This window comes from Cherax quadricarinatus, chromosome 27 (genome assembly GCF_038502225.1).
Source record: "Cherax quadricarinatus isolate ZL_2023a chromosome 27, ASM3850222v1, whole genome shotgun sequence".
In the NCBI taxonomy this organism is placed as follows: Eukaryota; Metazoa; Arthropoda; class Malacostraca; order Decapoda; family Parastacidae; genus Cherax; species Cherax quadricarinatus.
In genome coordinates, this window is record NC_091318.1 from 29240090 (window position 1) to 29266110 (window position 26021).

The window sequence follows — 26021 nt, forward strand, 5'->3', positions numbered from 1 at the left end:
ATTATATATGAAACCCTTTACATAGCATATAAACATGATACATGCACTCACAGAATAGAAATTGACGTAAATATGAGATTTGTTTACAAAGCAGCCGTGTAGGTAGTGTCGGAAGAATTACGTTTTCTCTAGTCAAACTGGGGGATAACTGTAGAAAAATATTCTTTTCATATGCCTTCACTCTATATATAGCAATTCACGACCCTTGTGGGTTTAGTGCTTTTTATAATAATAATAATAATAATAATAATAATAATAATAATAATAATAATAATAATAATATCTTCATTCACAAAAATGGTGTGTTACTGTTTGTTTATTCTGAACTAACTTGTACAACTTGTACACAATGTAAGACTATTTGTATTGTGAGGTAATTATTATAATAAAAAAATATCGAGGTAAATGTTTTACAAACTCTTACAAACGTACGTGAATGAACTAAAAGTAGACATATTAATACACATTTATTTCGCCTGACCAAGTGATCGCCCACTATCTGTTCAGTTTGTGTTCTTACATTGTCTGAACTCTGTATCTCGTTCTCTCTCTCGTTTACTCTTTTGTTAACTAGTTGGCTCTCACTGACGATGGCATCTAAGGTTAGCTGTGATAAAAAGAGGAGTCGTAAACCTCTTGCTTTAAGTGCTAAGTTAGAGGATGATGGTGTGCCATTCTGATTTTATTCAACAAACACCCTGCCACTCACCTCTCACACATTAATATTAATATTTTAAGGTAAGTAATAAGTGTACTCTGTGTGTATCTTACCTTTTATTGTGTTTTTAATGCCTATTTCTATTGCTAACTTAATATAAGTTAGTGTAAACTTGCTGTCTGGCATTTATTGCACATTTTATATGTGCTCTGATAATAATACTTGTGGAGCTGTGTGGTAGCCGGGTGGAGGGACAACATTACGTTTTCTCTGCTCAGCCATCAGAGAAAACGTGTATGAATCTGCGTTTGGCCCAGCCACTCCCTCACTCCGCTTTTGTTTACAATTTTCGGCATGAATTATTCATTACTTCTCCCTTCGTTTATGATGGCATCTAAAGGTAGTTTTTAGAAATTCAGTGAACAAGGTATGTCGATGTTAATAATATGGCTCTGGCCCACAGTGTAGGTAGCCGGTAGGTGTAGCCCAGGCAGGCTACACCAACCAGCTACCTATAGTGACTTCCTGCAAATAAATACTACTCACCTCTCTTCCTAGGGATTGGCGGAGAGCATGTATAGTCCCTATATATAAAGGAAAAGGGGACAAAAGATATTGTAAAAATTATAGAGGAATAAGTTTATTGAGTATACCAGGAAAAGTGTACAGTAGGGTTATAATTGAAAGAATTAGAGGTAAGACAGAATGTAGGATTGCGGATGAGCAAGGAGGTTTCCGAGTGGGTAGGGGATGTGTAGATCAAGTGTTTACAGTGAAGCATATATGTGAACAGTATTAAGATAAAGGTAGGGAAGTTTTTATTGCATTTATGGATTTAGAAAAGGCATATGATAGAGTGGATAGGGAAGCAATGTGGCAGATGTTGCAAGTATATGGAATAGGTGGTAAGTTACTAAATGCTGTAAAGAGTTTTTATGAGGATAGTGAGGCTCAGGTTAGGGTGTGTAGAAGAGAGGGAGACTACTTCCCGGTAAAAGTAGGTCTTAGACAGGGATGTGTAATGTCACCATGGTTGTTTAATATATTTATAGATGGGGTTGTAAAAGAAGTAAATGCTAGGGTGTTCGGGAGAGGGGTGGGATTAAATTATGGGGAATCAAATTCAAAATGGGAATTAACACAGTTACTTTTTGCTGATGATACTGTGCTTATGGGAGATTCTAAAGAAAAATTGCAAAGGTTAGTGGATGAGTTTGGGAATGTGTGTAAAGGTAGAAAGTTGAAAGTGAACATAGAAAAGAGTAAGGTGATGAGGGTATCAAATGATTTAGATAAAGAAAAATTGGATATCAAATTGGGGAGGAGGAGTATGGAAGAAGTGAATGTTTTCAGATACTTGGGAGTTGACGTGTCGGCGGATGGATTTATGAAGGATGAGGTTAATCATAGAATTGATGAGGGAAAAAAGGTGAGTGGTGCGTTGAGGTATATGTGGAGTCAAAAAACGTTATCTATGGAGGCAAAGAAGGGAATGTATGAAAGTATAGTAGTACCAACACTCTTATATGGTTGTGAAGCTTGGGTGGTAAATGCAGCAGCGAGGAGACGGTTGGAGGCAGTGGAGATGTCCTGTCTAAGGGCAATGTGTGGTGTAAATATTATGCAGAAAATTCGGAGTGTGGAAATTAGGAAAAGGTGTGGAGTTAATAAAAGTATTAGTCAGAGGGCAGAAGAGGGGTTGTTCAGGTGGTTTGGTCATTTAGAGAGAATGGATCAAAGTAGAATGACATGGAAAGCATATAAATCTATAGGGGAAGGAAGGCGAGGTAGGGGTCGTCCTCGAAAGGGTTGAAGAGAGGGGGTAAAGGAGGTTTTGTGGGCAAGGGGCTTGGACTTCCAGCAAGTCTGCGTGAGCGTGTTAGATAGGAGTGAATGGAGATGAATGGTACTTGGGACCTGACGATCTGTTGGAGTGTGAGCAGGGTAATATTTAGTGAAGGGATTCAGGGAAACCGGTTATTTTCATATAGTCGGACTTGAGTCCTGGAAATGGGAAGTACAATGCCTGCACTTTAAAGGAGGAGTTTGGGATATTGGCAGTTTGGAGGGATATGTTGTGTATCTTTATACGTATATGCTTCTAAACTGTTGTATTCTGAGCACCTCTGCAAAAACAGCGATTATGTGTGAGTGTGGTAAAAGTGTTGAATGATGATGAAAGCATTTTCTTTTTGGGGATTTTCTTTCTTTTTTGGTCACCCTGCCTCGGTGGGAGACGGCCGACTTGTTGAAAAAAAAAAAAAACATATTTTAAGGTAAATAATGAGTGTATGTACTGTATGAGTATTTTACCTCTCTGGGATGTTTTAAATATCGTATATTAAATATGAGATGGGGAGCCAGGGCTACCTACATCTGGGCTACCTGCACCTGACTTCCTACAAATAAGTACTACTCACCTCTCTCCCTACATTAAGATTACAAATACTTTAAGATAAGTAATGAATGTACTGTGAATGTATTTTACTTTGTGTGTTTTTAATGCCTAGTTCTATTACTAACTTAATATAATTTAGTGTAAACTTGTTGTCTGGCATTTATATGCATTTATAAGTGGAAAAAAATGGCATTCTGCCTTCCGGCGATGTCTGCTTTCCGGCAACAGCCTGGAACCTAACCCGCCGTATAAGTGGGGCCCTACTGTATACTGGTAGGATGTGAGGTGGGTGAAATTGTTGAAAAATGATAACTTGTTGGTCAGTGACATACTCCAGGAGGTACACTGGACAACTATCAAATCAAATCAAAGTTTATTCTCTATAAGGATTACAATGCAGGGTTTACAGATTTTGGTTATTGTGTGGTTTTCATGTAGTAAATTACTAATTACAGAGGGGGCCACTAGAACACCTAGCATGGCTAGGCATTTCGGGCAAACTTAGATTAATTCTTAACCCTAAATTATAACAAATTGTGGAGTAAGTTGACTAAATACTAAGTGACTAAATGCTAAGTGACAAATACTAGTTTGTGAGTTTAGCAATGTAAATGCTTTTGTTTTGGTACAATACATAGTTTCTATATTGGAGTATCACAGGCAAACTTATGACTAGTTAGGAATCATTATTTTATGTTGACAATCTGTCCATTTTCTAAATTGTGTGTTAACTTTATTGCCAAGAAGGGCCTTGTAGTATAGCATGTGCTGGTGGCTTGGCAAGTGGGAATTTTATGTATGAAAGATTCCAAGAGTAAGCTACTTCCAGGTAGGTTACCATCATTCATATATGTGAACATACCCTTGTTGGATAAGTTGATGACAATGATGACTGTGACAGACATATCTGTATCTCTCTTGGAGCCTGTCATACCTATACAGTACACCAAACCACTGACACACATGATATTAACAGGGACATTCTTGGAAATAAAACTGTGCAGGAATAAACATCATCCAGGAGCCTGCCAGCATTTCAACATGGTAGTTCAGTCTACTTCCTGTGGTACTCTACAGACCCACAATTCTTCACCTCACCTCCTCTCCTGCCAGTACACATTTGTACATATATGTGCAATTTGTATCCTCTGTATGACTTGATAAAAGTCTTAACAGGTGAAAATATTTTCTCAATAAATTATCTTTTTTTGCAAACATGTCTTATCTTAAACAACCTTAAAGCACAATATATTAAAAAAAATCTTAATTTTGCACAGAAATACATTGAAACCTCAACTTAATGGACCCCTGATATAATGGATTTAAGACCAAATGGACAAAAATCTGTGGCAGAATAATATTTGTATACAGTAGGCAAAGTTCATTAAGCCGTAAACGGTCCAAGCAGATCTACGTTCACATGTGTAGTGCTCCAAAAGTAGATCTACGTTTTTTTTTACATATTTTCAAACATAAAAAAAAAAAGTAGATCAAAGTTTTTTACACATTTTCAAATGTAAAAAGAAAAAAAATATCTACTTTTTTTACATACTTTCAAATGTTGAAAAAACGTATATATATATGTTTGGATCGTTTACGGGTTAAATTCAGAATTGTCCATTATAGTTACAAAAAACAATCTTATCATTTGCATTCAATAGAAAATTGGCATTAGCAGCAACCTATCTCCCCCCTCCCTATTAATTCATTAAACTGAGGGTTTATGTATAATGTACAGGATATAGTGTATTACACATGATTTTTATACAATGTCCTAGTCTGTGTCAATTCAAGTTTCTTTGGTTATTCCAGTCTTAGTATATCAATGTAAATATCACAGCCATGAAAACTAACAGCTTGATTATGGTAATTCCCATGTGGAAGAAATATAAAATTGGTTTAGACATGAGCTTTCATGCCCTCAATATATAAAAATCTTATGTACCTAAATGTCAAAAGGTACAGTAATATATAATGAAACTTTAAGAATGTAAGAAAATATAATGGAGATGTTATTTATACGTTTTCATACTGAAGAGAAAAGCATAACTTACACAATTTAATCCCCTAAGAAATAAGCTTCAGAAAAGCTGTTGTGTCTATATGTTAATTAAACTCTCCTTGATATATGGAAGATTGACCCAGAAAATAATTTTCCTATATCTTCTAATGGCACACCCCGAGTCTCAGGCAGCAGGAGGAAGAAAATCATAAAACCAAGTCCAGCAAGCCCCATGTACAAGTAGAATGCACCTGGAAAGAAAAATACATTAAAGTACAGTATTACATCACACAGATTAAAAAAAAAAAAAGAAAAGAGAGAGAGAGAGAGAGAGAACTGTTTTAATGTGGAATGGGCAACAAATTCATAAAATGATTGAAGCTTCATTGTCTAAGAAGTCATTGAACATGTAGCTCAAGGGCCAACAAAGGAGTCTGTTGTTGCCATGAGTTTTAAGACACTTGCAAGCAAAACAGTCAAATGACCAAAGCATTACTACGAGGGGAAAAGAAAAATGGCACCATGTGGATAGAGATCTGCTATATTATCTTCACTTCCAATTGCTTCCCAGTTCATATATTTCTTTCTTACTGTCTGTGCCTTCCTAACTTTTGCTGCCAAAGATGGGGGAGAAAGCAGGTCTTGTGACTGTGGGGAAGATGGTCCTCTAAATCCAGGAGAAAGGAAGCTTTACATCAAAGAGAGTGCCTTGATGATGGTGATGGGGGGTCTTGATCCAAAGAATTGAAGCTACTCTCCCCTTCCTTGGAGGAAACCTGAATTACCTAGCAACTGTACAGCTCCTACAGGTTTATTGTGCCTCAATGAATATAACAAAAATAATCAACACTATTGTTGGAGGACATTCCTTTCCTTATTTTCTTTTGCTTCCCTATGAATGAATCAAAAGGTAGCAGAGAGTTAAATACTACTACTTTCAACAAACCGGCCATATCCCACCAAGACAGGGTGGCCCAAAAAGAAAAATGAAAGTTTCTCTTTTCAACTTTAGTAATGTATACAGAAGGGATGATTAGCCCCTTGCTCCCAGCAGTTTAGTTGCCTCTTACGACACGCATGGCTTATGGAGGAAGAATTCTGTTCCACTTCTTCATGGAGATAAGAGGAAATAAACAAGAACTAGTATGAAAATAGAAGAAAGCCCAGAGGGGTGTGCATATATATGCTTGTACATTCATGTGTAGTGTGACCTGAGTGTCAGGAGAAGTAGCAAGACATACCTGAAATCTTGTATGTTTATGAGACAGAAAAAAAGACACCAGCAATCCTACCATCTTTTAAAACAATTATAGGCTTCCGTTTTACACTCACTTGGCAGGACGGTAGTACCTCCCTGGACGGTTGCCGTCTACCAACCTACTACCTACCAGTAAGTTAACTGATAGGGAGTAATTTATTGAGGATCCATGGTTGAGGTTAACGGAGATTGGAAGACCCTTCAATAGGCATCTCTGCTGACATAACTCTCAGAAAAAAGCGTGATGGCTTGAATACAGATGTACTCTAGACATAACATTGTGTGGCAAATTGGTTGCTACAAGGGTAAATACATTTTTGTTTAGTTAAATACCTTGCTAACAAAAGTGCTTCTTCAGTCCAAAACAAGCCAGTATTGGCTAAACAAAACATGCAGGTAATATTACACCTCTTGTGAATGAGAATAATACAGTAGATTTTAGGTCACCAAGTCTTTATATGCTTTACAATAATAGCTCTGCAAGTAAAATACTAAAGAATTGAAAGGAAAATCCATTGTGATGTACAATAATACAAGCTAAAAATACTGTTAACAGGAAATATGCCAGTACTGAAAAGCTTTTAAAAACAATTTTTATATTAAGGTTTTACTACTAGACATACCATGCTTGAGTAGAACTTCTGTGAGTGTGAGAAAAGTGAGAGACACCAGAAGGTTTGAAGCCCAGTTGACAGCTGTGGTAATACTGACACAGGTTGATCGAGCCCACCCAGGGTAAATTTCACTATTGATGGTCCATGGCATTGGTCCCATACCTGATAGTGCAAAATCACTTGTAAACAGTGATTAAAAAATGTGAAAGTTTTAGAAAAAATATTCATAGCAAATTGCAGAAAATTTAAGGCAGGATCAGGAAAAAATGCTGCAAGAGAAAAAGAGCTGTCAGCATGCTGATAAGTAGAACACGTGTCTCGGGATAAGAAGGAAGAGGATTGAGCATCCACCACTCCTTACACTAAATAGTCTACATGGGTTAACTCATAAATAAATTAGAATTAGAATCAAGTGGCAAAGGACTCACCTGGAGAGAAACATAAGAGGTAGAGGGCAAGTCCCATCAAGGAGACCCATGCATATGCGAAGGGGCACCAATCATAAGCGAAGGTCACGGTGCCAGAGTCCAGCAGTGAAGAATTTGCACACAGTCCTGATACACTCATCTGGAGGTAATAAGTAGAAAGCTATGGAGCAATAAATACATTAACACTGACTTTCCTCTATGGTACATGAACCCACCCAGCACTTCTTTTCCTTGATGTTAACACTCACATGGGTTTAGCATTTTCTGAATATTATAATAATAATAATCATACTCATAATAAAGAAGGCAGGGCAGGGATCTTTCTGTAGAAGAATGGAGGGAGGGAGAGATAAAGGAGGTTTTGTGTGCAAGGGGCTTGGACATACAGCAGACATGTATGAGAGTGTTAGACAGGAGTAAGTGGAGATGAATAGTTTTTGAGACTTGACATGCTGTTGGAGTGTCAGCAGGGAAATATTTTGTGAAGGGTCACCCTGCCTCGGTGGGAAATAGCCGACATATTAAAAAAAAATTAGGAAAACAAGTTAGCTGGACTTGAGTCCTGGAGGTGGAATGTACAGGAGGGGTTTGGGATATTTGCTGTTTAGAGTGACATCTAGATTGTCATATCTGAGTGCCTCTGGCAAGACAGTGGAAGTATGAATGATGGTGAAAGTGTTTCTTTTTTAAGTCACCCTGCCTTGGTGGGAGCATGTCAAAAAAAAAAAAAGAAAATAAATAAAAAGGCACAATGCCATGACAAGAACAGTACATAAACAACCCACACATAGGAAACTGAAACTTATCACAGTGTTTCAGTCCAACTTTCACCATTAACTAGTCACACGAGTTAATGGTCCAAGTCAGACCAAAACATCATCATAAGTTTTATTCGCCCATGTGCGGGTTATTTCTCCATGGGAAAGTGGAACAGAATTCTTCCTCCGTAAGCCATGCGTGTCATAAGAGGCAACTAAAATGCCAGGAGCAAGGGGCTAGTAACCCCTTCTCCTGTATACATTACTAAAGTTAGAAAGAGAAATTTTTCTTTTTCTTTTTGGGCCACCCTGCTTCGGTGGGATATGGCTGGTTTGTTGAAAGAAGAAGAAAAGTGCGGGTTATTTGTGTATACATGAGAGGGGGGGGGGGATTAGTGTAGCATAACAAGAGGAGGGAACAGTATTAAAGTGGTAGTAGTAGAAAAAGTAGTGCAACTGTGGTAGAGGTGACAATAAGAATGTAGCAGTAGTAGTAGTTGTGGTGGTGAAAAACAGGGTTAGAGGGTGAAAACTTTGTGAAGAGATAGCAGTAGAAGTAATAGTAGTTAAAGTAATAGTGGAGGTTGTCTAAGAACAAGAGAAAAGAGGAGCATTGCAGGAGAACTAATGGCCAATGAGGGTAGAACCAAATCTCAGTGGGACAAAACCCTTAGGACAGAGCCCACTTAGGCAGAAGACAGGAAAGGCAAAGAAAATATAGGAATAGAGAAGAGGTAAGGAGAGGAGGAGATAACAATTAGGTCAAGTCAAAAGTGTTCCGAAGTTGGGAGCATGTGACAGTTTAATGAGAAAGGAAGGGATCTACAGAGACAAAGCCAGGACTAAAATTTATATTAGGAAAGTTGTGTATAAGGAATGCTTCAACAAGGTGGCAATTGTGAAGGCTAGAAGAAAGGTAGGCAGTTTTGGCAGAGGACCAGTTAATAGGATGACTGTGATCTCTAACATGATAGAAAAATGCACTGTTAGTGTCGGCAAAGCTAATGCTTCTTTTGCATTCTTAAAATCTGTCAGAAAGAGAGTGGCCAGTTTCTCCAAACTATTGGAAAGGACAAGAAAAGCAGGAAACAGCGTAGACTGCAGAAGTGTCAGTGGCAGGAGGAGAGGTACAAACTAGATTACTACGAAGGGTAGTAGTTTAGCTAAAAGTAAGTCTGAGGTCTAAGGAATGGAGGGTGTTGTTAAGATTTGGTAAACTAGATCTTCCATAATAAACTAATTTACAGGGAAGAAAGCTTTAAAGATGCTAAATGCCAAGTGCAGTACATAACTGACAAGTGGTAATTCAAGAGATTTGTCATCCTCAAAATTAATAAAATACAGAAAAATCAGGAGGCATGAAGAAAGATATTCATAATACCTTCAGTAACAAATCTCGTAGCCAGGATAAAAAAAAAAGGTCAATTTATATTGAAATATGAAGAGGGGTTGTTGAGGTGGTTTGGTCATTTAGAGAGATTGGATCAAAGTAGAATGACTTGGAGAGCGTATAAATCTGTAGGGGAAGGAAGGCGGGGTAGGGGTCGACCTCGAAAAGGTTGGAGGGAGGGGGTAAAGGAGGTTTTGTGAGCGAAGGGCATGGACTTCCAGCAAGCATGTGTGAGCGTGTTAGATAGGAGTGAATGGAGACGAATAGTTTTTGGGACCTGATGAGCTGTTGGAATGTGAGCAGGGTAATATTTTGTGAAGGGATTCAGGAAAATCGGTTAGCCGGACTTGAGTCCTGGAAATGGGAAATACAATGCTTGCACTTTAAAGGAGGGGTTTAGGATATTGGCAGTTTGGAGGGACTTCTAAACCGTCGTATCTGAGCGCCTCTGCAAAGGCAGTGATTATGTATGAGTGAGGTGAAAGTGTTGAATGATGATGAAAATATTTTCTTTTTGGGGATTTTTTTTTTCTTTTTGGGTCACCCTGCCTCGGATGGAGACGACCGACGTGTTGAAAAAAAAAATGAAAACTTCATTACCACAAAATTAATACTTGTACTATACTACAATAAAAACCTGAAAGTTTACAAATCAATGCAGATCTGTAATCTTTTTCTTTTAATACAATTCATACATGTTTGAACTTCCATACCTCATTGTAGGATGTATGATTAGCAGCAAGACAGAAAGAGTCAGTGGTGTTGAAGTCATCATCTAGAAAGCAGAAACCACAGGCAGATTTGCTGGTACACACACCACAACTGCCAACATAAGAGGTGCACATGAAAGCTATGATAAAACACATTATATATTATTGTAGGAACTCCCTAAGATAGATGAATTGTTTATAGTTTTAGCATGTCCATAAGGAGTTTTCCAATAAAAATGTATAAAGATAAGTAATCCTAGAACTGAATCAACATCCTGTATTTTTTAAGGGAACTTCATAGGAATGACTGCACACACTCTAAAATGCAATTACAGTACCCATTTTTAGCTACAGATAGAAATCTAAGCTCATGGTATGCTGTCTTTAGTACAGCCTCTCTTCACTTAACGACAGAGTTCCGTTCCTAAGACCATGTTGGTAAACAAATTCGTCGCTAAGAGAGGAGCATACTATAATGGTAGTGGGTTTCTGTCAACCATATTTGAAATTGTTTTAATGTCACCTTTGCACCGTTTATAACATTTCTGGTATATTTTTAAATGTTTATACAGTAGTGTACTGTATATTGTAATAAACGGAGTAGAGGAAATCAGCTCTAATATACGTACATTATTTAGGTATGCATATTGGTCAGAGAGCCCATTGTAAGTTCGATATTGGTCAGAGAGCCCATTGTAAGTTCGATATTGGTCAGAGAGCCCGTTGTAAGTTTGAGTCGTCGGTGAATCAGTATGTTGCTAAGTGAGGAGAAGCTATATTTAATTTATTGTAAAAATTTTAAAGCTTCCAGTGACTGTAACACTTACTACATCCTTTTGCATACTATTCCACTGAAATACCACTATGAAGCAAAACTACAGTATTGCTAAATAAATTACTATACTGTAAAACTTACTTCTCAGCCTGGCAGATTGGATCAGTCTCTGGCATTGAGACTGTTGGACTGTAGATGTAAGCCATCTGGAAACTCAAAGCCAACACAAGTAAGGATACCAGTGTCCCAAACAGTGACCCTAATGTTAGCAGTCGACGACCAAGGCGCTCGACGAGATAAAGACCGATGAATGTGCCAAGAAAGTTCATTGATGATGTAGCTGCAGCTAGCCAAATAGCAAGAGTTTTATCTGTTACACCTGCCATTGTGATTATAGAAGCACTGTAGTACCTGCATGATAGGAAATAAAGGTAGTGAGAGTATATTATATGAACAAAAGTTATGCTAATTTTTTATTAGCAATGTCTAAAAAATACAAAAGCATTCATATTTACATAATAAACTTCAATTCTGACTAGTACTGCTGCTTTGCATTATTACAATTAGAAATGTAAAATTTGCAAACCTATTAAAACATCTTAATTATCTTTTATTAATGTACAAAATCAATAGAGAAGACAAAGAGAGCAAAATATTGTGCAGAGCAACAGTGTGTTTTTAGTAATGAAGACAAAATGAAGTTCTTTGAAATTTATCTTGAAAGGAATAGTACAAAAATACTAATTTGAGATCATTTTCTAAAGTGGTACAACTTTAGTTATACTGCAGTCTATGTAGCCTTGTATTGTTTTAATAATGTGATAATACCATACAATAATCTCTATTTTATTAAGATTTCACCAAATTCTGAATACTGTACCAATACATATATATGTTCTGAATTAGGAATGATCTCCGAGATTCAGGAAAATCCAGAGTGAAAAATTTTCATTTCACTTTAGATTTTGAACAAGGACAGCAACTTTTCTAAACAAGAGAATCTTTTTCTGAAATTTTGGTTACTATTATATTATTATTATACTCAGAGAAAAGTGCTGAATCCATAGGAGTTTTAGAAAGGCTTAAAAACACAATGCCATTTTATGGTATTACATGTACATTCAACTGCATTACCATATGGATCAACTAAAAATGCACTTCTTAAAGAAAGTTTGACATAAAAACTCATTAAATTAAACAAATATAAAGAATTGATTGATGGTAAATGTGTTGTTATTTTTCACAAAAAAAAAAAAAAAAAAAAAAAAAAAAAAAAAAAAAAAAAAAAAAAAAAAAAAAAAAAAAAAAAAAAAAAAAAAAAAAAAAAAAAAAAAAAAAAAAGATACTGGGAAGTAACAATAAGAATCTACTGTTATCTGCCTCTGAAGCTCTGCTTCCTCTAAAAATTCATCTTTGAATAAGCAACCACAAGTAAAATCTTTTAGAGTTTTTGGCACCATTTTAACTGTCTTCAGACGTTATTACCTGGAGTTTACCTGGAGAGAGTTCCGGGGGTCAACGCCCCCGCGGCCCGGTCTGTGACCAGGCCTCCTGGTGGATCAGAGCCTGATCAACCAGGCTGTTGCTGCTGGCTGCACGCAAACCAACGTACGAGCCACAGCCCGTCTGATCAGGAACTGACTTTAGGTGCTTGTCCAGTGCCAGCTTGAAGACTGCCAGGGACACTTGAAATATTCATCAGGGAATTACATATGGTAGTTTGGTTATGACATGGGTAAAGATTATGCTATCAGTGTACACAAGCGAGATTGTGTAGAATGTGAAGAGCCTCAACAATCATACAAATGGAGAAACAAAGTAAACAGCAAAAGACATAACTAATAAGACATGAATAAGAAAATAATATACAATGAAAATAATGTTAAATGAAGAAGTAACGTGGATGTGAGGAAAACTGGGGCAAGCCACTGGGTGGAGTTTCTGTTTTTTTTGTTTTTCAACATGTCAGCCATCTCCCACTGAGGCAGGGTGATACAAAAAAGAAGGAAACACTTTCATCATCCTTCAACACTTTCACCATCATTCACACAAAAAAGGAAATGGAGGTGAAAGATGCAGAACTTCTGTATTCGAGCATCCTTAACACAATACCTTACCACCCTTTTATTTTTTATTTTTTTTATTATCACACTGGCCGATTCCCACCAAGGCAGGGTGGCCCGAAAAAGAAAAACTTTCACCATCATTCACTCCATCACTGTCTTGCCAGAAGGGTGCTTTACACTACAGTTTTTAAACTGCAACATTAACACCCGTCCTTCAGAGTGCAGGCACTGTACTTCCCATCTCCAGGACTCAAGTCCGGCCTGCCGGTTTCCCTGAACCCCTTCATAAATGTTACTTTGCTCACACTCCAACAGCACGTCAAGTATTAAAAACCATTTGTCTCCATTCACTCCTATCAAACACGCTCACGCATGCCTGCTGGAAGTCCAAGCCCCTCGCACACAAAACCTCCTTTACCCCCTCCCTCCAACCTTTCCTAGGCCGACCCCTACCCCGCCTTCCTTCCACTACAGACTGATACACTCTTGAAGTTATTCTGTTTCGCTCCATTCTCTTACCACCCTTTATATACAAAAAAGTGTCACAAGTGCTATCACCAATCATTGCAACACTCTTTAACAAATCCATTGAATCCTCCACCTTCCCTACAATTCTCAAAATAGCAAGGGTCACCCCGATCCATAAAGGAGGAGACCAAACAGAGTTGAATAACTATAGGCCAATATCCAACTTACACCCTCTCTCAAAAATCTTCGAAAAATTAATTCATAAACGAATCTACTCCTACCTCATCTCCCAAAACATACTCAACCCCTGCCAATTTGGATTCAGGCCTAATAAAAATACTAATGATGCTATTATACACATGCTAGAACATATATACACTGCAATAGAGAAAAAAGAAGTCCCACTGGGGATCTTCATTGACTTACGTAAAGCTTTTGATACAGTTGACCATGACTTGCTCCACATAAAATTGTCACACTATGGTATAAGAGGGCACTCCCTCAAGTCATACCTCAGCAACAGAAGCCAATATGTGTACGCAAATGGGGCAAACTCTTCCGCACAACCAATTACAGTTGGTGTCCCACAGGGAAGTGTTCTTGGCCCTCTTCTCTTTCTCCTATACAGGTCTCCCTCAACATTCACGTTTTGAACTTTCACGGGCTTCACACATTCACGAATTCCCAACCGCCAAATTCCCAGCCACCAAATTCCCAGCCGTCAAATCATATTTAAGTTTCCCACCACCTGTGAGTCCCTACTACCCTCCCTCCGACCCCTGCAACTGGCAGCCAGCCCTCCCACCACTCAGTGTGGTGAGTGTTTTGTTTGTTCATTATTTTCTATTAAACTACAGTATAAATAATGTAAACCCATTCATGACTGCATATTGGAATGGCTATTCGGACAGGTATTAGACGGTGACATCATGTGTTTACTCTTGAACACTGCAAAGAATTAAACATTTCTGCTACAGCTAATAATAACAAATATTAACAAATACATATGTTAGTTCGTTATAACAGCAGTGTAGTGATAAGGTCATAAAAGAGTGATTAAGTAAATACTGAAAGTAAGAAAAAATTGGTCAATCCCCAGCTGTTGGTGTTGTGAATGTAGCTAACATCATCAGACTTGTTATGACCATAATACTGTACTAAAGAAAAAAGAGGGAATACCAAGTCTTAAAAGAAAAAGAAAATAAAAACTTGAATGCATGATAAAGTTCCTGAAGGAGTTACAAAATTGAAGGAGTTGATAGCAGCTGACCAGCAGGAACCTCCATTGTTGTGCAGATGACATCACTTGCCTATTTGTGGTTAATTTTGGTTAGTGTCTAAAGTCTCAGTGTCTCGCCCTGCTGGTTGTATGCTATACCATCACTCTCTCCCTATTTCAGTACCAGGAGATAGATAGTGGTAACCCTGATAATGTTTAGTAAATTATCTAAATATCTCCAGGTAAACTCCAGAAGAGTTGTGTAGCCTAGTGAACCCCCCCCCCCGTTTTTCTGACAGCGACAAGCTAGTAAACAAGTACGCACATACAAACACACGTGTGCACCCGCAATTATTATTATAATAAACATTAGTATATATTAATAAGGAATTGAGAAAAATAATCCTATAATCTTCAAAAAGTATAGTAGCGTAGTGTGCGAAGATCTGGGCCGGGAGAGTACTGGTGAACCAAGAACAATAACAAATAGTGTTAACGTGACTCCCCCCCTCTTTTTCAAAGAATGACAAGCTAGTAAACACACACAAACACAAGTGTACACACAAACACAAGTGTACACAATTAATATTATATAGTATATATATTAGTGTATATTAATAAGGAATTGATTGTGAAAATTTTTTTATAATCTTCAAAAGAGTAGCGTAGCCTAGTGTGCGCACGCACACCCACACACACCCACACACACCTACACACACACACACCCACACACACCCACACACACCCACCCACACCCACACACACCTACACACACCTACACACACCCACACACACACACACACACACACACACACACACACACACACACACACACACACACACACACACACACACACACACACACACACATACACATACACACACACCTCCCCCTCCCCACCTCTCCCTCCTTCCCCCTCTCCCTCTCCCACTCACCCACTTGCTTCTATCTCCTTCCCACTCCCCCTCCCCACTACTCTCCCACATAGCCACAGTTCCTCCACTACCTCCCCCCCCACACTCTGACATACACAATACTAACCTAACATACAGAATTACATAGGTTTCCCACTCTGAGGCAATCAGGATAAAACAAAAATGTGTTGCCAGAGAGCAACAAGAAAAACCAAGGGACAGGAGGAGGAAACTGCAAAGGAAGATTGAGCAGCAGAGCTCACAAAAAGAGAACATGAATGGGAAAAGAAACTAGAAGAACTTAGCATGAGAATGGAAGAGAGGATAGACATGGAAAGCAGGAAGTGGGAGTTGCAAGTCAAAGCAGCAGAGGCCAGGATACAGAGTTTAGAAGAGGAACTGAAAAATCTGAAAAAGCCTAAAGAACTAATGAACATTTTGGGATTGACAACAGAGACTGCTACCTCAGTCACAAATAAGGGGACTGTAGGGAAAGAAGGAGCAAAACTGCATGTAGAAGCTCAATCAGTGGAGACTGTAGTAAATGAAAGAGCTAAGCTATATGTGGAGGCCCTAACAGACCACAGCAGAGCCCAGGGAAAGCCGAGAAGGGAAAATGACAGGCCACTGAGCCCAAGTACATTAGCTAGTGAAACTGAAGAAAGGAAAGCTGCAATGGAGGAAATCAAATTGAATGAGGGGATACACAGGGATATGCAGTGGGAGAATGAAAGGGTGAGGTCAGTCTTAGTGTATGGGCTCCAGGAAGTTGAATGGGAAACATATGAAGCAAGAAAACAAGGGGAAAAAAAAGCAATTGAAAGCATCATGAAAGCAATAGGAGAAGACGACATGACCCAGCTGGAAAATTTTCGGAGAATAGGGGGGTTTGTAAAAAAAAGAACCCGGCCAGTGAAAGTGACCTTCAAGGCAGAATCGACTCGGAACAGGATCCTGCAGGAGAAAGCACGATTAAGGGACATGCCGGCATACAGGAAGGTGTATCTTGACCGCAACAGAACACAAGCAGAAAGACAGAAACAGAGAGAGATGGTACAAAGGTGAATGGAGGAAAGAGAGGGGATGGAGAAGACAGACAGGAGATCCCAGACACAGGAAGATCAAATACAGCCTCCCTCACAACTTCCTATAGAAGCCTCCCAACCAGGTCAACCCCAGTGCAACCAAACACTCTAAACCAAACACCCATGCCACATCCAATGCCCCCACCCACTGCATTACAAACTCCTCCCCCACAGCAACCACCCATAGTTCCTTATCAGGTCTCCCAATTCCCCAACCCCAATACACCTCCCAGACCACAATCTTAGAAAAGAAGTTAAAGGTGTGGTATACAAATGCAGATCGAATAACAAATAAGTATGAGGAGTGGCACGAAAGAATCAAGGAGACATCCCCAGACATAATAGCACTCACAGAGACAAAACTCACCAGAATAATAACAGATTCAATCTTTCCATCCGGATATCAAATCCTCAGGAAAGACAGAGGGAGGAGAGGGGGAGGAGGAGTTGCACTGCTCATTAAAAACCAGTGGGGGTTTGAGAAAATGGAAGGAATGGATGGCACGGGCAAAAGGGACTGCTTAGTAGGAACAATCCAGTCTGAGGGACATAAGGTGATAATTGCAGTAATGTACAACCCACCACAGAACTGCAGGAGGCCAAGAGAAGAATACGATGAGAGCAACAGAGCAATGGTCGACACACTAGCCGAGGTGGCCAGGAGAGCACACACGGGGGGAGCAAAGTTACTAATTGTGGGTGATTTCAATCACAAGGAGATTGACTGGGAAAACCTGGAGCCCCATGGGGGTCCCGAAACATGGAGAGCCAAGATGATGGATGTGGTACTGGAAAACCTCATGCATCAACATGTTAGAGACACTACCAGAGAGAGAGGAGAGGATGAACCAGCAAGACTGGACCTTGTATTCACCTTGAGTAGTTCTGACATCGAGGATATCATGTATGAAAGGCCCCTGGGAGCTAGTGATCATGTGGTTCTGTGCTTCGACTACATAGTTGAGCTCCAAGTGGAGAGAGCAGCAGGAATAGGGTGGGAAAAACCAAACTACAAAAGGGGGAACTACTCAGGCTTGAGGAACTTCTTTCAAGACATTCAGTGGGAGAGGGAACTGACAGGAAAACCAGTACAAGAATTGATGGACTATGTGGCAACAAAATGCAAGGAGGCAGAGGAGAGGTTTGTTCCCAAGGAAAACAGAAATAATGGGAAGAACAGAACGAGTCCTTGGTTCACCCAAAGGTGTAGGGAGGCAAAAACTAGGTGTACTAGAGAATGGAAAAGGTACAGAAGACAGAGAACTCAGGAAAATAAAGAGATTAGCCGAAGAGCCAGAAACGAATATGCATAGATAAGAAGGGAGGCTCAGCGGCAATACGAAAATGACATAGCATCAAAAGTCAAGACTGACCCGAAGCTGTTGTACAGCCACATCAGGAGGAAAACAACAGTCAAGGACCAGGTAATCAGACTGAGGAAATGTGATGGGGAATTCACAAGAAACGACCGGGAGGTATGTCAGGAGCTCAACACAAGATTTAAAGAAGTATTTACAGTGGAAACCAGTAGGACTCCAGGAAATGAGAGCAGGGGGGTGTACCAGCAAGTGCTGGATGAGGTACATATAACCAAGGAGGAGGTGAAGAAGCTGCTATGCGAACTTGACACCTCAAAGGCGGTGGGACCAGACAACATCTCTCCGTGGGTCCTTAAAGAGGGAGCAGAGACATTGTGTGTACCATTAACAAAGATCTTCAACACATCATTTGAAACTGGGCAACTCCCCGAGATATGGAAGATGGCAAATGTAGTCCCAATTTTTGAAAAGGGAGACAGACATGAGGCACTAAACTACAGACCTGTATCACTAACGTGTATAGTATGCAAGGTCATGGAGAAGATCATCAGGAGAAGAGTGGTGGAGCACCTGGAAAGAAACAAGTGTATAATTGACAACCAGCATGGTTTCAGGGAGGGAAAATCCTGTGTCACAAACTTATTAGAGTTTTATGACAAGGTGACAGAAGTAAGACAAGAGAGAGAGGGGTGGATCGACTGCATTTTTTTGGACTGCAAGAAGGCCTTCGACACAGTTCCTCACAAGAGGTTACTGCAAAAGCTAGAGGATCAGGCACACATAACAGGAAAGGCACTGCAATGGATAAGAGAATACCTTACAGGGAAGCAACAACGAGTCATGGTACGTGACGAGGTGTCAAAGTGGGCGTCTGTGACAAGCGGGGTTCCACAGGGGTCAGTCCTTGGACCTGTGCTGTTCTTGGTATATGTGAATGACATAACGGAAGGGATAGACTCAGAAGTGTCCTTGTTTGCGGACGATGTGAAGTTAATGAGAAGAATCAAATCGGATGAGGATCAGGCAGGACTACAAAGAGACCTGGACAAGCTACAAGCCTGGTCCAGCAACTGGCTCCTTGAGTTCAACCCCGCCAAATGCAAAGTCATGAAGATTGGGGAAGGGCAAAGAAGACCGCAGACACAATATAGTTTAGATGGCCAAAGTCTGCAAACCTCACTCAAGGAAAAAGATCTGGGGGTGAGTATAACACCGAGCATATCTCCTGAGGCGCACATCAATCAGATAACTGCTGCTGCATACGGGCGCCTGGCAAACCTACGGATAGCGTTCCAATACCTCAGTAAGGAGTCGTTCAAGATTCTGTATACCATTTACGTCAGGACCATACTGGAGTATGCAGCACCAGTTTGGAATCCACACCTAGTCAAGCATGTCAAGAAATTAGAGAAAGTGCAAAGGTTTGCAACAAGACTAGTCCCAGAGCTACGGGGATTGTCCTATGAAGAAAGGTTGAGGGAAATTGGCCTGACGACACTGGAGGCCAGGAAGGTCAGGGGAGACATGATAACGACATACAAAATACTGCGCGGAATAGACAAGGTGGACAAAGACAGGATGTTCCAGAGATGGGACACAGACACAAGAGGTCACAGTTGGAAGTTGAAGACTCAGATGAATCAAAGGGATGTTAGGAAGTATTTCTTCAGTCATAGAGTAGTCAAGCCGTGGAATAGCCTAGAAAGTGAAGTAGTGGAGGCGGGAACCATACATAGTTTTAAGGCGATGTATGATAAAGCTCATGGAGCAGGGAGAGAGAGGACCTAGTAGCAATCAGTGAAGAGGCGGGGCCAGGAGCTATGACTCGACCCCTGCAACCACAAATAGGTGAATACAAATAGGTGAGTACACACACACACACACTCATACACATACACACTCACACACAAACACACACACACACACAGGAGCTTGGACTCGACCCCTGCAATCTCAACTAGGTGAGTGCACGTGCGCGCGCACACACACACACACACACACACACACACACACACACACACACACACACACACACACACACACACACACACACACACACACACAAACACACACACACACACACACACACGTACACACACACACACACACACACACACACACACACACACACACACACACACACACACACACACAAACACACACACTCGACATGTGCCTAGGACAAAATGGTAACACACACACACACACACACCTATTTAATAACATACATGTTATTAATAATATGTACTATTATTATTTTATAACATATATGTTATTAAATACATACGTTAATAATAATACATGTTATTAATAATAACATGTACTATAATTATTTATAACATATATGTTATTAAATACCACTGCCTCAACCGCTGAATTATTGTGAAATGTTTGGAAGAGCAGGGAGACTAATGTTCACTCCAGCATAAACAAAGTCACACTGACGATGTGTCAACCACTCCCTCGTATTTTTGTACAATTTCCTTCTTCAATTATATCGTATTTATTATTATTATTATTATTATTATTATTATTATTATTATTATTATTATTACTATTGTTATTATTAGCAATAGCAGAAATGTTCGATTCTTTGCTGTGTTCAAGAGTAAACACATGATGTCACCGTCTAATACCTTTCCTAATAGCCATTCCAATATGCAGTCATGAATGGGTTTACATTATTTATTTTGTAGTTTAATAGCAAATAATGAACAAACAAAACACTCACCACATTGAGTGGTGGGAGGGCTGGCTGCCAGTTGCGGGGGTCGGAGGGAGGGTAGTAGGGACTCGCAGTGGTGGAGTCTGTGGTATTTAATAACATACATGTTATTAACATACATGTTATTAAATAACATACATTATTAAAGCATAACATGTATATATTTAGTACAATTTACGACTTTTTCATGTATTGTATGATTATTCATGGTTCAACAAGTTAAGGAAGCAGTATTGTAATATATTTCCCTACAATATATTGGGGCACCAAACATTCACGGTTTTTCAACATTCGCGAGGCTCTTGATCCCCTAACCCTCGCGAATGTTGAGGGAGACCTGTACATAAATGACCTACCAAATGCTTCGCAATTACTCAAACCCACACTATTTGCAGATGACACTACATACATCTTCTCTCACCCGAGCCCAGTCACGCTAGCCAATACTGTAAATACCGAATTACAGAAAATATCTACCTGGATGAGGACTAACAAATTTACACTAAACATTGACAAAACCTACTTCATTCTGTTTGGTAACAGAGCTACAGATGTCCCTCTTAACATAATGATAAATGGATCACCTATCACAAAGCTAACAGAGGGAAAATTCTTAGGAATCCACCTTGATAATAGACTCAAATTTCATACACATATACAACAAATTTCTAAGAAAATTTCCAAGACCGTAGGCATACTATCGAAGATACGGTACTATGTTCCACAGTCAGCCCCCCTGGCCCTATATCACTCTCTTATTTACCCCTATCTCACCTATGGAATTTGTGCATGGGGCTCAACAACAATTAACCATCTCAGACCACTAATTACCCAACAAAAGGCTGCAGTCAGAATTATAACAAATTCCCACTACAGGCAGCACACTCCACCAATATTCAAAACACTAAACCTACTCACCATACAAAACATCCATACTTATTACTGCACCTATTACATACATAGAACACTTAACTCTGATATTAACCCTCCCCTCAAACATCTCCTTGCCAACCTCAACAGAACACATGACCATAACACAAGGCACAGATCACTCTTTGATGCTCCTCATGTCCATCTCAAGCTATGCAAAAACTCAATGCACATAAAAGGCCCTAAAATCTGGAATTCATTACCTGTAAATCTAAAAGAAACACTACCTGTTTATAAATTCAAGTCTCTTCTCAAAGGTCACCTACTCACCCAAAACCAAATAAATACTGAATAACTGAACCTTATAAATTGTATATCTTAAATGTTTCTCACAATTATATCACATAAATGTTAAACCTAAGACCCAATCTAACTTTGTTATTTTTTAAATACACTACCTAACAGAATACTCCATTCTACGCAATCAACCATATGACCTGTCTTTGTAATACTCATTTGTGTTTTATTGTTATCTGTTTACAATAATGTTTTATCACTGATTACATCATTGCTTAGTTAGTCTTAAGTTAATTTTAAGCCAGCCCGTAATGCTATGCATACAAGTGGCTTTGGCATGCTGCTCTTACCTGTATTTTTTTGTACCTCTGTATGTATGTTCAAATTATTAAATAAATAAAATAAATAAATAAATAAATAAATAAATACGTAATTATAACAGGCACCATGCGCTGTTACCATAAGCAGTGAAAGACATCTTGTATCGAATACTTAGGCCTATGAAAATGCTGTATACTTTGCATAGAGGGGCAGGCTAATAACACTGTTACCAGTGAGTGGCAACTTCATAACTGTTTATTGCTATTACAGTAATTAGTGATGATCCAGCTGAGGTTGCATTTGGTCACACATGCCATTGTGGCCGGAAATATTTAGTGAAAAAAAAAAAAATAATCATTAGCGAGATGAAGAAACTTTTTATAGTTGTCCTATGGTTATAAGTATTTTAACTAGAAATCTTAATAATTTTTCAAAGCACTCTTTCCAACAGGTGTGAAGAGAAGTAGATCCAATAACTGTACTTACATGACAGTATTGATACCAGAGATCTGCTGGAAGAGCTGAAGAAGACAACCAAGCAGCAATGCATGACGTACAGGTCGTGACTTCAGTATTTGTCCTATTCCTCCCTGTACAATTTCAGATTAGTCTACTATATAATGCTCTGTGTCATGCTGCAGAAAAGATAAAATTATATTCACCAACTGTATATAAAATTATAACATATAAAGAAATATTGATCTACTGACAATGAGAGACAGCTTACTTCATCAGAGGTGTCACAAACAGCAGCTTTTATGGCACTCAACTCTGTGTCAAGGTCTGCGCCTTCATATCGAAGCTTTTGTAGCACTCCGTAAGCATCCTGTATCCTGTCAATTTCAGCTAAATTAGCAATTACAACACAAACTTGATGACTGCATGTTGATGTGACATTCCCTAATGGTATGTTGAATTTTATACAGTACATACTTCTATGGTGAGGAAGTGAGTGTGCATTAAGAAATATGGATGTGCACTAGAGAAGTAAGGAAAACAGTTGGAAATGTGTCATGATAAAATGTACAGATGTCTTACCATTTTCACACAATAAGTATAACTAATGCAGTACTGGATATCATTATTAGCAATACTGTATAAAAACATCAATATTTTATTGTGCAAGAAAAATAGGCCAAATCATCACAATAACCCTTCTGCCTTCAAATCATCTCTTTCATACTACCAGTCTTCAGAGGAGGAGGAAGAGAGAGGGAAGGATGTGCCTTCTTCAGTGATTAAAGATATGTATGCAAAGGTGGAATGAGCTGCAAACTTTTGTGGAGAAATATCACCCTGACCAAGCTGAAATAAGCCATATCTGCAACATGTTCAGTGACAAAACCTTGTCCCATTTTAGGGAAATCTTAGAGATGCTAGAAACAAGAGCAGTCTGGACAGTTATTTTGTGCAACAGGGGTCCAGTGACTCTCAAGCTGTTCCTAGTGGCATTAAAAGACAAAGAAGGGAAGTAACCCCAGAGAAGGACTTGTTATCTAAAGTCCTTACGGAGGGGGATTCCTCTTTGAAACCTGTGGTTCGAACATTGGATTGCATGCAGCCAGCAATAACAGCCTGGTTGATCAGGCCCTGATACACCATGAGGCCTGGTCACAGACTGGGCCGCGGGGGGCATTGACCCCCGGAACTCTCTCCAGGTACACTCCAGGTAATAACCCCAATGCCCTCTCTCCTCCTCCCTATCTTCCATAAGCCAACAAGAGTCTTCATTAACCCTTTCAGGGTCCCCCAGGCCCTCTCCCAGACTTGTTTTCAGGGTCAACCAAATTTAAAAAAAAAACAATAAAAATTTCTTATGAAAAGATAGAGAATCTTTTCCCGATCATAATGACACCAAAAGTATGCAATTTGATGGAAAACTTACAGAATTATGCTCTTGCGAAGTTAGCGGTCTCGACGATGTTTACGCATCGGTGATTTTGCCCACTTTGAGCCCTATTTTCGGCCAATTCCAGTGTACTAGTCGACAAAAATCATAACTATTTCGCTAGAACTCCATTTTTTCTATCGAAAGAGTACAAGAAACCACCCATTTATCAATTTCAACTATCCAATACACTGGTCAGAATTTAGCAATTTTGCCAATTTCACACAAATTTCAAAAGATGCCAATTTCCAAATAGGGTCCAGAATAAACAAGAAAGACATTCCTGGCACTAAACTAATATTTCGTCTGTTCATTAGTCATGTCTCCACGCCCCTGCTACATTCTTTTGCTTTCCACTTTGAATTTTTATTCTCACAAAAAATAGATTTACTGTTATTCAGACTACTGCATTAGTGTAGAAATGGTATAAATAATATCAATGCACTTGTGAAAGAATATCAGACTCACCAGTTGACATGTATTGGATGCTTAGCATGATTTGTTTACTTTTGAACTTTGGTAAAAATCGAACATTTCTGCTGCTTTGAGCTCAATTTCAAGGTACTTTTCATTGTAAAACCAGTCAAAATCATCTCAATTTCTGTAATATGTCTTCCATTCTATACAATGAGACCAGAAAAACTAGAATACAACAATAAATACAATACGAAAATACAGTGCAAGGTCGCTGTTTTAATCCAAAAACACGGTCAAAGTTTTTTTTTTCTCATTACGCACTGTGTACTGCAGGATTTTTTTTATACTGCGCACACTGACCACGTAGACCCATTCTTTCATATGTAGACCTACCAGCTTTCTCTCACTAGATTTGAGGGTGCTAGAATTTAGGCGTAAGCCATACTAGTATGTTCGAAACCCTGAAAGGGTTAAAGGTATGTAATAGTGATTTAATTGTTCATGTATTTATTTTATTTAGTTCTCTTTGTTTTGTGTACATAAAAATATACTAAATCTTTAAAAAATGTATTTTCTGTTAATAGTTTTGGATGTCTGAAATGAATTACGTACATAATTTTTTTTTTTTTTTCAACAAGTCGGCCGTCTCCCACCGAGGCAGGGTGACCCAAAAAAGAAAGAAAATCCCCAAAAAGAAAATACTTTCATCATCATTCAACACTTTCACCACACTCACACATTATCACTGTTTTTGCAGAGGTGCTCAGGATACAACAGTTTAGAATCATATACGTACGTATAAAGATACACAACATATCCCTCCAAACTGCCAATATCCCAAACCCCTCCTTTAAAGTGAAGGCATTGTACTTCCCATTTCCAGGACTCAAGTCCGACTATATGAAAATAACCGGTTTCCCTGAATCCCTTCACTAAATATTACCCTGCTCACACTCCAACAGATCGTCAGATCCCAAATACCATTCGTCTCCATTCACTCCTATCGAACATGCTCATGCATGCCTGCTGGAAGTCCAAGCCCCTTGCCCACAAAACCTCCCTTACCCCTTCCTTCCAACCTTTTCGAGGACGACCCCTACCCCGCCTTCCTTCTCCTACAGATTTAAACGCTCTCCATGTCATTCTACTTTGATCCATTCTCTCTAAATGACCAAACTGCCTCAACAACCCCTCTTCTGCCCTCTGACTAATACTTTTATTAACTCCACACCTTTTCCTAATTTCCACACTCTGAATTTTCTGCATAATGTTTACACCACACATTGCCCTTAGACAGGACATCTCCACTGCCTCCAACCGTCTCCTAGCTGCTGCATTTACCACCCAAGCTTCACACCCATATAAGAGTGTTGGTACTACTATACTTTCATACATTCCTTTTTTTGCCTCCATAGATAACGTTTTTTGACTCCACATATA

General features: G+C 39.2%; 1 protein-coding gene across 2 annotated transcripts in view; it reads right to left on the minus strand.

Moving 5' to 3' along the window:
• Positions 1-1989: 1989 nt before the first annotated feature.
• LOC128691161 (proton myo-inositol cotransporter) overlaps positions 1990-26021 on the minus strand; it is a 41225-nt gene continuing 17193 nt past the window's right edge. Inside the window, exons 7-13 of one of the 2 annotated variants that reach the window (XM_053780008.2) lie at positions 23004-23109; positions 22763-22866; positions 11133-11402; positions 10220-10328; positions 7359-7497; positions 6940-7092; positions 1990-5309 (exon numbers count right to left, since the gene is read on the minus strand). In XM_053780008.2, the coding sequence (XP_053635983.1) occupies positions 5167-5309; positions 6940-7092; positions 7359-7497; positions 10220-10328; positions 11133-11402; positions 22763-22866; positions 23004-23109 (1024 nt within the window). In that variant the 3' untranslated portion in view covers positions 1990-5166. The remainder of the gene's footprint in view (positions 5310-6939; positions 7093-7358; positions 7498-10219; positions 10329-11132; positions 11403-22762; positions 22867-23003; positions 23110-26021) is intronic. The other variant, XM_053780009.2, reaches the window with a different exon arrangement.